Source organism: Primulina huaijiensis, chromosome 8 (genome assembly GCF_012295235.1).
Source record: "Primulina huaijiensis isolate GDHJ02 chromosome 8, ASM1229523v2, whole genome shotgun sequence".
Taxonomy (NCBI): Eukaryota; Viridiplantae; Streptophyta; class Magnoliopsida; order Lamiales; family Gesneriaceae; genus Primulina; species Primulina huaijiensis.
Genome location: NC_133313.1, coordinates 291,220 through 304,927, shown reverse-complemented (window position 1 = coordinate 304,927; position 13,708 = coordinate 291,220). Strand labels below are relative to the sequence as shown.

The 13,708-nt window shown below is 33.0% G+C and overlaps 1 protein-coding gene and 2 pseudogenes across 1 annotated transcript; 1 reads left to right on the top strand and 2 right to left on the bottom strand.

The window, feature by feature from the left end:
- Nucleotides 1-216: 216 nt before the first annotated feature.
- On the bottom strand, nucleotides 217-2,527 carry LOC140982879 (heat shock cognate 70 kDa protein-like; annotated as a pseudogene).
- Nucleotides 2,021-3,962, bottom strand: LOC140982439 (heat shock cognate 70 kDa protein-like). The gene is made up of 2 exons (XM_073448941.1): nucleotides 3,749-3,962; nucleotides 2,021-3,249 (listed from the first exon to the last, which is right to left on the bottom strand). The coding sequence occupies exons 1-2, from the start codon at nucleotides 3,960-3,962 to the stop codon at nucleotides 2,546-2,548; spliced, it is 918 nt and encodes a 305-aa protein (XP_073305042.1). The 3' UTR covers nucleotides 2,021-2,545.
- A 5,674-nt stretch (nucleotides 3,963-9,636) lies between these two features.
- LOC140982000 (heat shock cognate 70 kDa protein-like) lies at nucleotides 9,637-12,303 on the top strand (annotated as a pseudogene).
- The last annotated feature ends 1,405 nt before the right edge of the window (nucleotides 12,304-13,708 follow it).

Here is a 13,708-nt window from a genome sequence, read left to right as displayed (position 1 = left end):
AACTTCATAACTCATATTTTTCATAAGATGTTTTCAACAATCTCGATATTTCACATGGTAGTATATACAATTATCTCTTAAATTATTTAGGTGCCGGCAACGAAATATTTGCCCCGGAGAGGATATCCAAGTTGGTGGAGTAGGTTAGTCACATCTTCTATTCCCTACCAACACTTTCTTGAGTGAGTCTGTCACAAAAACTTTGTCTAATGTGGTTTACCTGGTAGACGTAGTTTGCCCGTTACTGCGTTCAGCCCTAGTGTTGTACACATAATTATTCAGTTAATTTTTCGCCTCAAATTTCTTTTTAAGCTCCTCATCTTCTACCAAAAATCTTTCGCCGTCATCCAGCATTCTCTCAATCTCATCTCTGGACAGCGTGCCCTCAACACCGCTGATTGTCGTGTTGTTTTTCTTATGGCTTGTTTTATCTTCAGCTGATACAATTAAGATTCCACTTATGTCAATATCCAAGCACACACTTTCTTCTTGTCGATAGAGTCTTCAGCAAGTCTATCGGTGTGAATTGTGCAGAAGAAGACTTGTTGAAATTGATTTGAATAAAAGACTATCCAGCTGAGTGGTTAAGAGAAGATAAACTGAATGATAAATGAATGCAGAAATGTTTATGGATGTTCGGAGACTTCAATACTCCTACGTCACTCTTTCTTCCTTAAAGAATGTTTGTCTTAAAAGACTTTGGTAATTACAAGTGATTTGAAATTACCCACTTCAACTAGGACTTAACACTGCATAACTCTTAGTGAAACTGAAACTAAAGACTTAGAGCAATAAAGTTCCTTGCTCACCGCTTATCTGAATTAAATGAAGAATTTTGTGCACCAATATGATACATGAAATGACCAGATAAATAACGAATCAGTGTGTGTTTCTTCTTTAATCTGACTTGTAATATGTTTACTAAGAGATTTGGCTTTTGTTTTCAGTCAAGGACTGTTGTATCTGGCTGGTTCAACTGATCCCATAAATTATATCAATCTTCAATGGTAACTTGTACAAAAAATATCGTTTCATGACTGCAAATGGACTTTTTGCTGATTCATTGTCTTTTTTGGTATCAGTTGACTTCTGATAAAGACTGTCACTCTGATCCTTAACACTGATCGGTATAAACAAAAAGCTATATGACTTTAGGTTCTTATCCTTAATCACTGATCGAAAAGATCTTTGTATCGATCTTGTTTAAAGTGATATCCGGTCGATTTGAATTAAATCAGAAGTCTCTAAATCAGTTTGATAAGTTGATTTTTACGCTGGAAATCAGTTTGGACTAGCGATTAGTTAGGTTACTGATTTCGGTTCTGCTCGAATTCAGTTGTAATCTTTTTATTAAAACACCGAAACTAAATTTTCTAACATAATTTTTTTTCTTTCACACTAGCAATTAAATTACTTTAGCTTATTTAAGTGAAGATTAAGTTTTGAGATTAGAGACATATAGAATTGTTATATGTTATCTACATTAAAATTTTCATGTAATAATTACCATGTTTTTTTCTATGCATCAAGCGTTTTACCAAAACATATAACTAGTGGTAACAGTGGAACTCAAGTTTTTTAAATAGTACCGTAGCTCAAGCACCACATTTCGATTGATCATGAATAATTATTACACCCAAATGTAATCTTATAAGACACATAATTTAAAATATATCTTCAAAATTATTACAAAATAAAGAAATTGGAACTCAAACCAATCACCATGATCACTAACCAGATGGTACAAGAGAAAGATACTTCGATGCAAGAAAATCTTTGATTTTTTTTCCATTTGTTAAAAATTATTTTTTATATTACAAGCATATATATTTTTTAGAGCATTCAATTCCTAATTCTTCGTACTCGTTATCATCATCATCTTGATGTATATTTACGAGCTAGCTTCTTCAACCGGTCTGTCAATCTTTTTCTTATGCAACCAGCCTTCAACTTTGTTAATGATGCGTTTTTTCCGGCTATCTTTTTCTTCAGCGGAAACATTCAAGATACCGTTAGCATCAATGTCGAAGCATACATTTAGACAAGAAACATTTCTCTGGGCAGAGAGAACGAATTCACCTAAGAGAGTATTGTCACCTCTTGTTCTTTCATGACTCTCTCCTTGGTACACTGAGAAACGTACTTTCTTTCGGTCAATCCCCTTGTTCAATCTTTTCTTTATTTTGGTAGGAATTGGGGTGTTTCTTGGGATAACGACTTCCATTTCACCACCTAAAGTCATCACACCAAGAGATAGAGGTGCGACATCGCATAGTGCAATGTCACTAATCTCGCTATGGCCACTCAGAATCGCTGCTTGAATTGCTGCACCAGATGCTACAGCCTCATCGGGGTGAATGCTCTTGCACAGCTCCTTACCATTAAAGAAATCTTTAAGCAGTTGTTGAATCATAGGAATTCTAGTGGATCCACCAACTAGCACCACGTCGTGGATACTTTCCTGATCGATCTGGGCATCCTTCAAACACTTGTCTACATGGCCAATGCATTCCTCGAACAAGTACATGTTGAGCTCCTCAAATATTTATCGGGTTAGTTTATATTCAAAATCGATTCCATCATACAAATGTTCAAAAGCAATAGTTGTATGTGCCATAAAAGACAGATTTCTCTTGGCTCTCTCACAAGCAGTTCTCAACCTTCTTAATGTGCGGGGGTTGCCGCTTATGTCCTTTTTGTGCTTTCTCTTGACTTCTTCAACAAAATAGTCGACCATTCTATTGTCAAAATCTTCTCCTCCAAGGTGTGTGTCGCCAGCAACAGCCTTGACCTGAAAGATACTATTCTCGATGGTGAGAACAGACACATCCAAGTTACCGCCACCAAGGTCAAAAACAAGTACGTTTATTGGGCTCGTGTTGCTATATTTTTTTTGGAGACCATATGCAATCGCTGCGGCAGTTGGTTCAGCAATGAGACGTAAGATATTGAGCCCAGCAATGGTTCCCGCCTCCTTGATCAACTGCCTCTGGGAACCGTTGAAGTAGGCAGGTACGGAAATAACCGCATTTTTTACTGCACAACCAAGAAAAACTTCTGCGATCTCCTTCATCTTGGTGAGGAGCATGGAAGAAATCTGTTCGGCAGCAAATTGTATCTCTTCACCTTTGTACGTAACCACAATCATGGGCTTATCATCGTGACTCGAGATGACTTTAAATGGCCAAAGCATCGAATCTTTCTGGACCAAAGGGTCGCTAAATCTCCTACCAATCAATCTTTTAGCATCTGCAAAGTAAAATATGTATATATATATATTGTAGAAGAATTATCCATCGAGAAACCATGAGAATAAAACTATCCGCGACCAAATACATCAGACGACAATCAGTTCTTGTTCTATTAGTAATTCAACAGTCTGCTAATTGTACAATATAATATTATTACTATTAGCATGGACATAAATATGAACAGAAGCATTATTCAAGCATATGATAGCTTGTGAACAAAATAACGGAAAGATGGATATGAGAGCAGCGAAAGATCCAAATAATTATCATAGTGGTACATATTACATTCCAAAAGCTTTGCAAAATCACATTCCCTGGCAGTGAACGCAAAACTAGCATGTTTTCTACAAAAACAAGTTAGCCTAGCTATATACTCAAGATCTGCAAACTGAGTTTCAATATAATGGGACAAAAAGTACAAATAAGATCGAACATTAGAATCCAAACACATCATCAAGATGAAACAAACAAGGTGAATGATATGTACAAAGTCTCACCAAAAATAGTGTTAGCGGGGTTAATGTCGACGACATTCTCGGCGGCATGGCCAATGAGACATTCGGTTTCATTGAAAGCTACATAAGAAGGAGTAATACGATTGCCCTCATCATTGGGTATGATCTCCACGTCACCATGGTGCCACACCGCTACGCATGAATAAGTGGTACCCAAATCGATTCCTATCGCCGGTCCTTCCCTTTCTCCAGCCATTGTATAGTAAAAGCAAAAGGACACTTTTACGAATGGCAAAGACGATGAAGATAGAGCCAATGGTTTTGTTTGGTATAATGGAGAGCATAGGTCTTTATTTATGGGGAAGACTGAATGGGTGCTTTACTGCAGCACTAGCTTGGTTTTCATTGTAAAAATCTCATTACCATGAAGAAATCTGCATCTCGTACTGAAAAAGTTTTTGATTAAAAAAATAAATAAAATTTCAAATAACTTATTCAATGTTTTGGTTTTGAGCTATTTTTATACAATTACTAACCCAAATTTGTTTATTGATAGTTAAAGTCAATTCTTTGGAAAAAATTTTTTAATATGTAATAGTATATTTTAGAAGTAGAAGTACCGTTTGGAGGATAGAAGAGCTTGTTTGTTAATAAGAATAATTTATTTAATTTAAAAGATAACTAAATATGGATGAAAGGGACAAACCACCGACTTGATAAATAATTCATCTTATTTCGATCACTACTTCCTTCCCACACGTTACGTGAACGTGTAGGGTATGATATATAAATAAGATTTATGTACCACGTCTAATTGTTATACGATGCAAATTGATTTCGAATAAATTATTAAGATGTCTCGTATTGAATAAAAAAATTCTTGAAAGTTGTATATATGAATTTAGACAATTCTCTTCCTTTGAGTTAGTTTTTTAGGTTGAGTTAGGTTAAAATCTCAATCTTATCATGATATATATTAAAGCCAAGACTTACCGTTATGTGTTGTACTGTTCATAGTTGTGTTACACGTTAATGTCTCCATACTCTAGTTGGGTCTGTTACGATGTATCACATCGATTGGATATAGCTCTTGGGAGTTGCATATGTAGACTTAGACAATTTTCCCTCTTGAATTAGTTTTTGGGGTTGAGTTAGGCCTAAATCTCAACCATAACATAAATATATATAAATCAAATGGATTATATTTATAGGAGTATGTTGACAAATATAATTATAATTATCAATAAAATTATGTAATAGAAATCTAAGGCAAAGGTATCAAAATATTTTATCAACTATGACTGCCGGATTTACCTCATCCAAGTTTCTCAATCATTAAGGAAAAATGACTTGAGATACCTAGCTAGCTCGCACGTTATGTTTTACTAAGGACGTTCCAATTATATATTAAACATAATATTTTATCAAAGTCATTATTTATAATTTACATTAAACTTTAAAAAAAAAAAAAAGACTTAGACTTGGTATATATTTTTGGTCTCTTCCACAATTTAATTTGAACTGGTAAAAGAATTGCCTATGAAACTAATCATTCACTACAAATATATATGTTCGATAATTATGTGTTATATATCTATTATCTATACTTGCTACTATAAATATATAACTTTTTAATTGTAAATTTACATGTATTTCTTTATTTTCATTAAATAATAATAATAATAATACATGTCTCTTTGTTAGTTTATTTTTTTGTTTTTATCTATTAATGTATTGATTTCTCCTTTTCTATTAATTAAGGAATTTTAAATAAATCCAAGGAAAATGAAGTTACACTTATGCTCAAAAATATATAGTTCTCCAATTTTTGAGTAGGTCTTCCGATGGTCTATTTTCAGAGTGAAAAACAATGTTTTTCATAATTCGGGTAGGATACGAGACCCGTTTCAAAATTGACATATGAAACTACCTCGTTGGAGTTTTTTTTTTTTTTATCAATTTTTAATTTTTAAGTTGAGTAAATTACATTAATGAATAACATAAATAATACACGAATAAAAAATTTAAAAACTATAATATAATTATGTGAATTTACTCGTATGTCCTTATTTTCATTAAATAATATTAAAAAATACATGTTTTTTTTGTTTGTTTTTTCGGGTATTAATGGATTTTAAAATAAATTGAAAAAAAATATAGAATTTAGTCTCTCATTTTTTTAATGAAATTTACACTCTATTTTTTTTAAAAAAATATATCTTTAATGTAATTTAAAATAAATATAAGAATAAGAAAATTTACACTCTAGTTTTTAGCCAAGACGCAACTTTATTTTCTTATGCTCGTGGCAGTGCAGAGTGCACCTACTTGGTTGTTAATGAGTCGAGCCATTAGGTCCATGAGTCCGAGAGGCGCATGTCTATCAGCTAGTGTTGTCTCATATCCCTTAGATATCAGTCTTATTATTTCCCTACCAGTGGTGTACCCAGCAGAGACAGCTAGCATTATCCGTTAAGTTCTGACGTCACTCTTTTACGGTCCGCCACCTATCCAAACTGCAGAACGCTAGAAGCTTGACGTACGAGAACTTCCCAAAAAGTCATTCACCTCAGTACTACTCTCACTCATGCATGTTTAACCACAACATGAACTATATCATTACCCTTATTTTAAAAATAATTACGTTTGTTTGATTTGTATCTTTTTTTCCTTTTGTTTGATTTATGAATTCTATCTTTATTTTTTTGGATATCATTTGTTTGATTTATCTTTTTCTATTAATTTATAGATTTTAAAATAAATTGAAGGAAAATGGAGTTTACACTCTAGTTCAAAATTTTACAGCTCTCCAATTTTCTAATAGGTCTTCTGTGACAGAATCTCATGGATTTATATTTATGATACAGGTCGACTCGGTCCATTTACAGAGTGAAAAAAAATGTTTTCTCACAGATCGGGTTGGATAAGATACTCGTTTCATTAGATTGACACATGAAACAGTCTTCTAAGAGTTTTGTATCAATTTTTAAGTCTACTTTTAGCTCATAAAAGTTTTTGTGTCAATTTTTAATTTGAATAATTTAATGTCCATGAATAACATAAACATTACGCGATTAATAAATTTGAAAACTCTAATAAAACTTTGTGAATTTACACGTATCTATACCTATATCTATATCTATATCTATATCTATACTACTATAAAAATATGACTTTGAATTGTGCATTTACATGTATTTTTTTATCTGCATTAAATAATAATAATAATAATAATAATAATAATAATAATAATAATAATAATAATAATAATAATAATAATAATAAATATATGTCTCTTTGTTTGTTTGTTATCATTTATTAATGAATTTTAAAATAAATTGAAGAAAAATAAAATTTAGCATTCATTTCTTTGGAATGAAATTTAAAAATAAATTGAAGAAAATGGAATTTAACCTCTATCTTTTGTTTGATTTCTCTTTTTCCATTAATTAATAAATTTTAAATAAATAGAAGTAAAATGAAGTTTACACTCTTATTCAAAAATTTATATTTCTTTTCGTGGGCCCATTTCTGGAGTGAAAAACAATATTTTTTTTTGTTTGTTTATTTTTATTTATTAATGGATTCAAAAATAAATTGAATAAAAATGAAACTAAGCTTCCATTTGTTTGTTTGATTTATCTTTTTCCATTAACTAATTAATTTTAAATAAATTGAAGGAAAATGAATTTTACACTCTTGTTGAAAATTTTTTAGTTCTCCAATTTTTTAGTAGGTCTTTCGTGGGTCCATTTTCGTAGTGAAAAACAATGTTTTTTCGTGATTCGTGTCGAATAGGAGATTCGTTTCAAAATTGGCACGTCAAACAGTCTCGTTGAGTTTTTGTACCAATTTTCATTTTTAATTAAGTTGAATAAATGAACATTTATGAATAACGTAAATAACGAATAATAAATTTAAAAACTCTAATAGAATTGGTTGATTTACATGTTTGTCCTTATTTTTGTTAAATAATATTAATAAATACATGTCTTTTATTTGTTTGTTGTATTAATAAATTTTAAAATAAATTGAAGAAAAATAAATTTAGCCTCCATTTTTTTTTATTGAAATTTACACTCCATGTGTCCGAGGAGATGCGTGTCTATCTGTTAGTGTTGTCTTATATCCCTTAGAAACCATTCTTTCCCTTTCTCTACTTTCGGTAATGTCTCTAGTAGAGACAATATTACCCATTAAGACTTGACGTCATTTTTTTCTGCCAACCAGATCAAGGTGCGCAACGTCAGTAGCATGACACATCAGAACTTCTCAGGAGGTCACTATCTCAGTACTACTCTCACTCATGCACGATTAACCCCAACATGAACTATATCCTTATCTTTATTTTAACAATAATTATTTTTGTTTGATTTGTCTCTTTTTTCCTTTTGTTTGATTTATGAACTCTATCTTTATTTTTTTGATGTCTTTTTGTTTGATTTATCTTTTTCTATTAATTAATATATTTTAAAATAAATCAAAAGAAAACGAAGTTTACATCTTTGTTCAAAATTTTACAGCTCTCCAATTTTTAGTAGGTCTTCTGTGGATCTCCTGAATTTATATTTATGAGACAGGTCAACTCGGTCCATTGACAGAGTGAAAAAAAAAAAAATTTAATGGGTCATGTTGGATAAGAGACTTGTTTCACAAAATTGACACATTAAACAATCTCATGAAAGTTTTTGTGCCAATTTTTAAGTCTACTTTTAGCTCATAGGAGTTTTTGTGCCAATTTTTAAGTTGAGTAAATTAACGTCCATGAATAACATAAACATTACGCGAATAACAAAATTGAAAATTATATGTCAGGATCGGGATTAGAAATTTAGAGGGGGTGAATAAATTTTCTTCGAATTGTTTCGATAATGTTAACAATGCTGAAACTTTCTTCTTGTCATTAGAGTTATCAGCAAGTCAATATGTGAACTGTGCGGAAGTAGGCTTATTGAAACTGGTTTGAACAAATGGCTATTCGATTGGGTGGTTAATAGAAAATAAATTTAATAGTAAATGAACGCGTGATTATTTATGGATGTTCGGAGATTCCAATACTTCTATGTCGCCCCTTCTTCTTGAACGAAGGTTTGTACTAAAAGACTTTGATAATTATAAGTGATTTGAAATTACCTATTTCAGTAGGAGTTAACACTGCCTAACTGAAACTTTTAGTGGAACTGAAACTGAGAAACTTAGAGCAGTAGAATTCCTTGTTCACAGCTTATACGAACTAAACAGAAGAATTTTGTGTACGATTATTATCCTTGATATGATCAAATAAATAATGAATACATGTTCTTTAATATGACTTCTTGTAATATTTTTGCAAAGAGATTTAGCTTTCTTTTCAGTTGATGATCGTTTTTCCTAGATGGTGCAATTTCTTGTAACATTAGTTGACTTCTGACAGAGACTGCTTCTTCTTGAACTGAAAGACTCTGAGATTGTTCTGGAGCAACAGTACACACAACAGGTTCCTCAGCAGCCTTCTTAGATCTGGTGTTGGGTTTAGAAACTCTAACAACCTTAATGTTGATGATAACAAAACTTGTTATTTTGTTTCTAAAGTATTATGCTCATTATATATACCTATAAAAAGTGTTGATGATGATCCATATAGATTTTAAAAAAAACAAATAAGATCTGTTGAACAATATGATGTGACTTCATTTGAAAGTGTTGATGCAACATTGAAAAGATTTATTGGAATTCAGAGATCACCAATTTCAAGTGATTATATTTTGTATCTAGAATGAACTGATTATTTATTTTGAAGCCGAAAATGATTTTGAGATGTTTTCAAAAACCATAAGCTTATGAAATCTAATTTGTGGTATAATGTTATGAATGAAAAAGAACTCAATAGATCTTATTAGACAACATTGACAATATAAGAGTAGATTTATTGCTAAGGAATTCACTCAGTTTCGAAATCAATTTTTTTTTTTCCAAGAAGTTCGATCAAGTGCTATATGTTTGGTTATGTTGTACCACTTCCATGAGACTATTATTTGTAATGTCAAACTCTTGCGCACTCCACGTTTATGCAACAAACCAACACAAATATGATTGGTGTGATAAATATTTAAAAGGTTGAAGCATGTTTAGATTTTGTGGATCGATATGTATATTACCTGTTCTTTTATATACATACATACTCTTCTTGGTATTCCTAGAAATTGGAGATGCAATACCCAAGTCAACTTGTTTGATGGATCTGAATGTTTCAACGCGCAAAATTTTAATAAAATAATTGGCCGACGAGGAATCCAACAAGTTTATTTATGTTATTATAATCCATAAAAGTCAAGTAGCCTTCAGGAAAGAGAGAAGATCGAGATCATTCGCATTAGGATTATTGTACAGAAGATTAACCATGGCTGGAAACAGCCAAGGACCCGCCATTGGAATCGATTTGGGCACCACTTATTCATGCGTTGCCGTGTGGCGGCATGATCGTGCTGAGAGCATACCCAATGATCAGGGCAACCGTACAACGCCTTCTTACGTAGCTTTCAACGACACCGAACGTCTCATCGGTGATGCCGCCAAGAATCTTGCGGCCCGGAACCCAACCAACACCATTTTTGGTGAGAGAACGTTACTTTCATTACCAGTTTGTTCATCAGTATGAATATTTAGTATGTTTTTGGGTTTTCGTTTGTCCTGCTCATGTTTCTAAATGTTTTTAATGTGTTTCTATCAATGATAACTGAGTTCAGTATAAAATGGAACATCATGCATCAAACTCAGTTGGTATAATCTTTTCACGACAAATGGAAAATTGATTTTACAGATGCTAAGAGGTTGATCGGTCGGAGATTCAGCGACCCTTTGGTCCAGAGTGATAAGAAACTCTGGCCTTTCAAAGTCATTTCCGGCCCGGTCGATAAACCCGTGATTGTGGTTAACTACAAAGGCCAGGAGAAAAAGTTTGTGGCCGAAGAGATTTCTTCGATGGTCCTCACCAAGATGAAAGAAACCGCAGAAGCTTTTCTTGGTTTAACAGTAAAAAACGCAGTTATTACAGTGCCTGCCTATTTCAATGATTCCCAAAGGCAAGCCACCAAGGATGCTGGAATTATCTCTGGGCTTAATATCTTGCGTATCGTTGTCGAGCCAACTGCTGCAGCCATTGCATATAGTCTCGACAAAACAGTTCGCGGTTCTGGTGAAAAGAAAAATGTGCTGATTTTCGATCTTGGGGGTGGCACCTTCGATGTGTCACTTCTCACTGTGGAGAATAGTATGATTAAGGTTAAGGCCATCGCTGGTGACACCCATCTTGGGGGAGAGGATTTCGACAACCGAATGGTTAACCATTGTGTTCAAGAGTTCAAAAGAAAGCACAAAAATGATATAAGTGACAACCCCCGAGCATTGAGGAGGTTGAGGACATCATGTGAGAAGGCAAAGAGGAATCTATCTTCAGTGACAGAAACAACTATTGGAATTGATTGTTTGTATGACGGGAAAGATTTTGACTGTAAAATACTCGTGCAAAATTTGAGGAACTCAACATGGATTTGTTTAAGAAATGCCTTGAACATGTTGAGAAGTGTTTGGATGATGCCGAGATGGACAAGAAAAGTATCCACGAAGTGGTGCTGGTTGGCGGATCTACTAGAATCCCAAAGGTTTAACAAATGCTACAATATTTCTTTAATGGCAAAGAGCTGTGCAAGAGCATTCATCCTGATGAGGCTGTTGCTTCTGGTGCTGCGATTCAAGCAGCAATTTTATCTGGCCAGGGTAATGCAGAGGTTCGAGATATATTGTTATGCGAAGTCACGCCTTTGTCCCTAGGCGTGCATGTCCAAGGAGGCGCTATGAGTGTAATCATACCAGAAACACTACTATTCCTACTATGAAGGAGAAAATATTTGAGACATGTTCTTACACCAAAAGCTCGGCGCTGATCCAAGTGTTCGAGGGAGAAAGGGCGAGAACGGTTGATAACAAGTTGTTGGGTAAATTCGAGCTCACCGACATTCCACCTGTTTCGAGGGGCGTACGTAGAATAGTCATCACCTTTAGTATCGACGCTAATGGGATCTTAGACGTTTCTGCCCAAGATCAAACATCTGGGAACAAAAAAAGCATGACAATCATCAATGACAAAGGCAGGTTATCTGTTGAAGAGATTGAGAGAATGCTGCGAGAAGCCGAGATTTATAAGGCCCAAGATGAGCAACATAGAAGGAGAGTTGAAGCCAAGAATGCACTGGAAAATTATGTCTACGAAGTAAGGAGTAAAATCGAAAACAACATGAATTTTATTGTCGAATTGACATTTTCAGACAGGATGAAGATTAAAGTTGCCATTGACCTGGCTACCTTGTGGTTGGAAAGCAACCAACTTGCTGAAGAAAATCAATTCAAGGACAAAATGAAAGAAGTAGAGAGCATTTGTGACCCCATCATTGCAAAGATGTCCTCAGTTTGATGATGTTGGTTATGGTTTCTTATTCCATATAATTGTATCTATTTTTAGTATTTTACTTCTGGTGGTATGTGCTTGGATTTATAATCTATTGTAAATGTGATGTGATGAGTAGACATTTAACTTTCTTTTTGAGTTGGAGAGTCTCGAACTTGGACAGATGTACTATAAAGTCCATCTGTACGCATTCAACTTTTAATAATATGTGTTATATCTTAAAACTTGAAAAGATATTAACATTATATTGTGAAATATGATGATGTGTTAATAATAAATTATTATCGAGAGCAAAATTCTGCACTTAACATATGTAATAATGAATGATTGCATGCATGGGAGAATATGAAATTTGAATGGAGTGTATATATATATATATAAAGTTTTGATATGCTGCTCATCTATCGTGCACACTCATGTGAGCACCGATGAGGTGTCATTCACCTATTGGATGTGATTAAATATAGAAAAATTGTGCATCTNAAAAATCATTGGTTTTCATTTCTGAAAATTAAATAAAATGTTTTTGCAAAATTAAAAAGTAACATGAACTTAATCTTTAATTGTCATCCAAAAAATCTATGATATATATTTCACTGAATAAAATCCTTCACGTGTAAAATAAGATAATTATGCAACATAAATGGTTGCATAATTATTAATATGGGTTAAATCACGACTTTATATGTTGCCAGTTAATATATTATTATATATAAAAATTAATTTATTTTTAATGACTGTTGACCAAATCTAATTCCTTGGAGGTAAGATGCATCGTACCTACAAATTCTTGTTTGTGCCTGTATAACAAATTTTCTGTTTTCATATAAGTATTTTTATTCTTCGTTTATTTCATTAGGTACTCATTCATACTGCTCAAGGGAAAAACTGTTCTTACAGGAAGGGCAGAAGAAGGCAAATCTGGAGGACAAACAGAATCCTCATTCAGAAACCAAGATCCTCAGGATGAGGATGCATTGTTCAAAGATATCGGAACGGATGAATAATACTCTTTTAAGTTCTGCTTTGCTGATTATTTACTCATTAATTTGCTTATTGATTATTTGGTTATATTTGCTATCTGTTTTCATATTCATCGTTACTAACTTCTAGGTTTTGGCATCACCGCAAAAGAGAAAATTATTAGACTTAATTTAATTGTGGTGATGAGAGACAAAACCAGTAGATCATGTTAATATAACCAGAAGACAGTATATAAGCAGAAATTTTCGTATCACCTTACCAAAGCAGTATCAGATTAGAAAATCAGAAGCAGAACTTGACTTTACTAGGATCAGAAATTATCGAACATATGTTAAATGTTACCGTTACTTACCGAGTACGAGTATTAAATGCATCATTAATGCTGAACAAAGGCTTTTAATACGTTTTACCAATTTTAGTATGAAACAAATCTGATTATTCTGAAGCTTTCTGCAGGAACCTTTTTCGGTAATAAAGTTGATTATATCAGAAGTCAAAGAAGCCGTTTTGTTTATAGATGTTGGAATCAAGACTTCTATAAATACACAAGATCAACGACGTTTATAGATTACCCC

What these genes read in the sequence shown, in the direction of transcription:
- LOC140982439 (XM_073448941.1), bottom strand. Translation starts at nt 3,962, where the DNA reads ATGGCTGGAGAAAGGGAAGGACCGGCGATAGGAATCGATTTGGGTACC. An exon ending in CCCCGCTAACACTATTTTTG is followed by an intron (nt 3,250 to 3,748) that starts GTGAGACTTTGT and finishes TTTACTTTGCAG; the next exon opens with ATGCTAAAAGATTGATTGGT.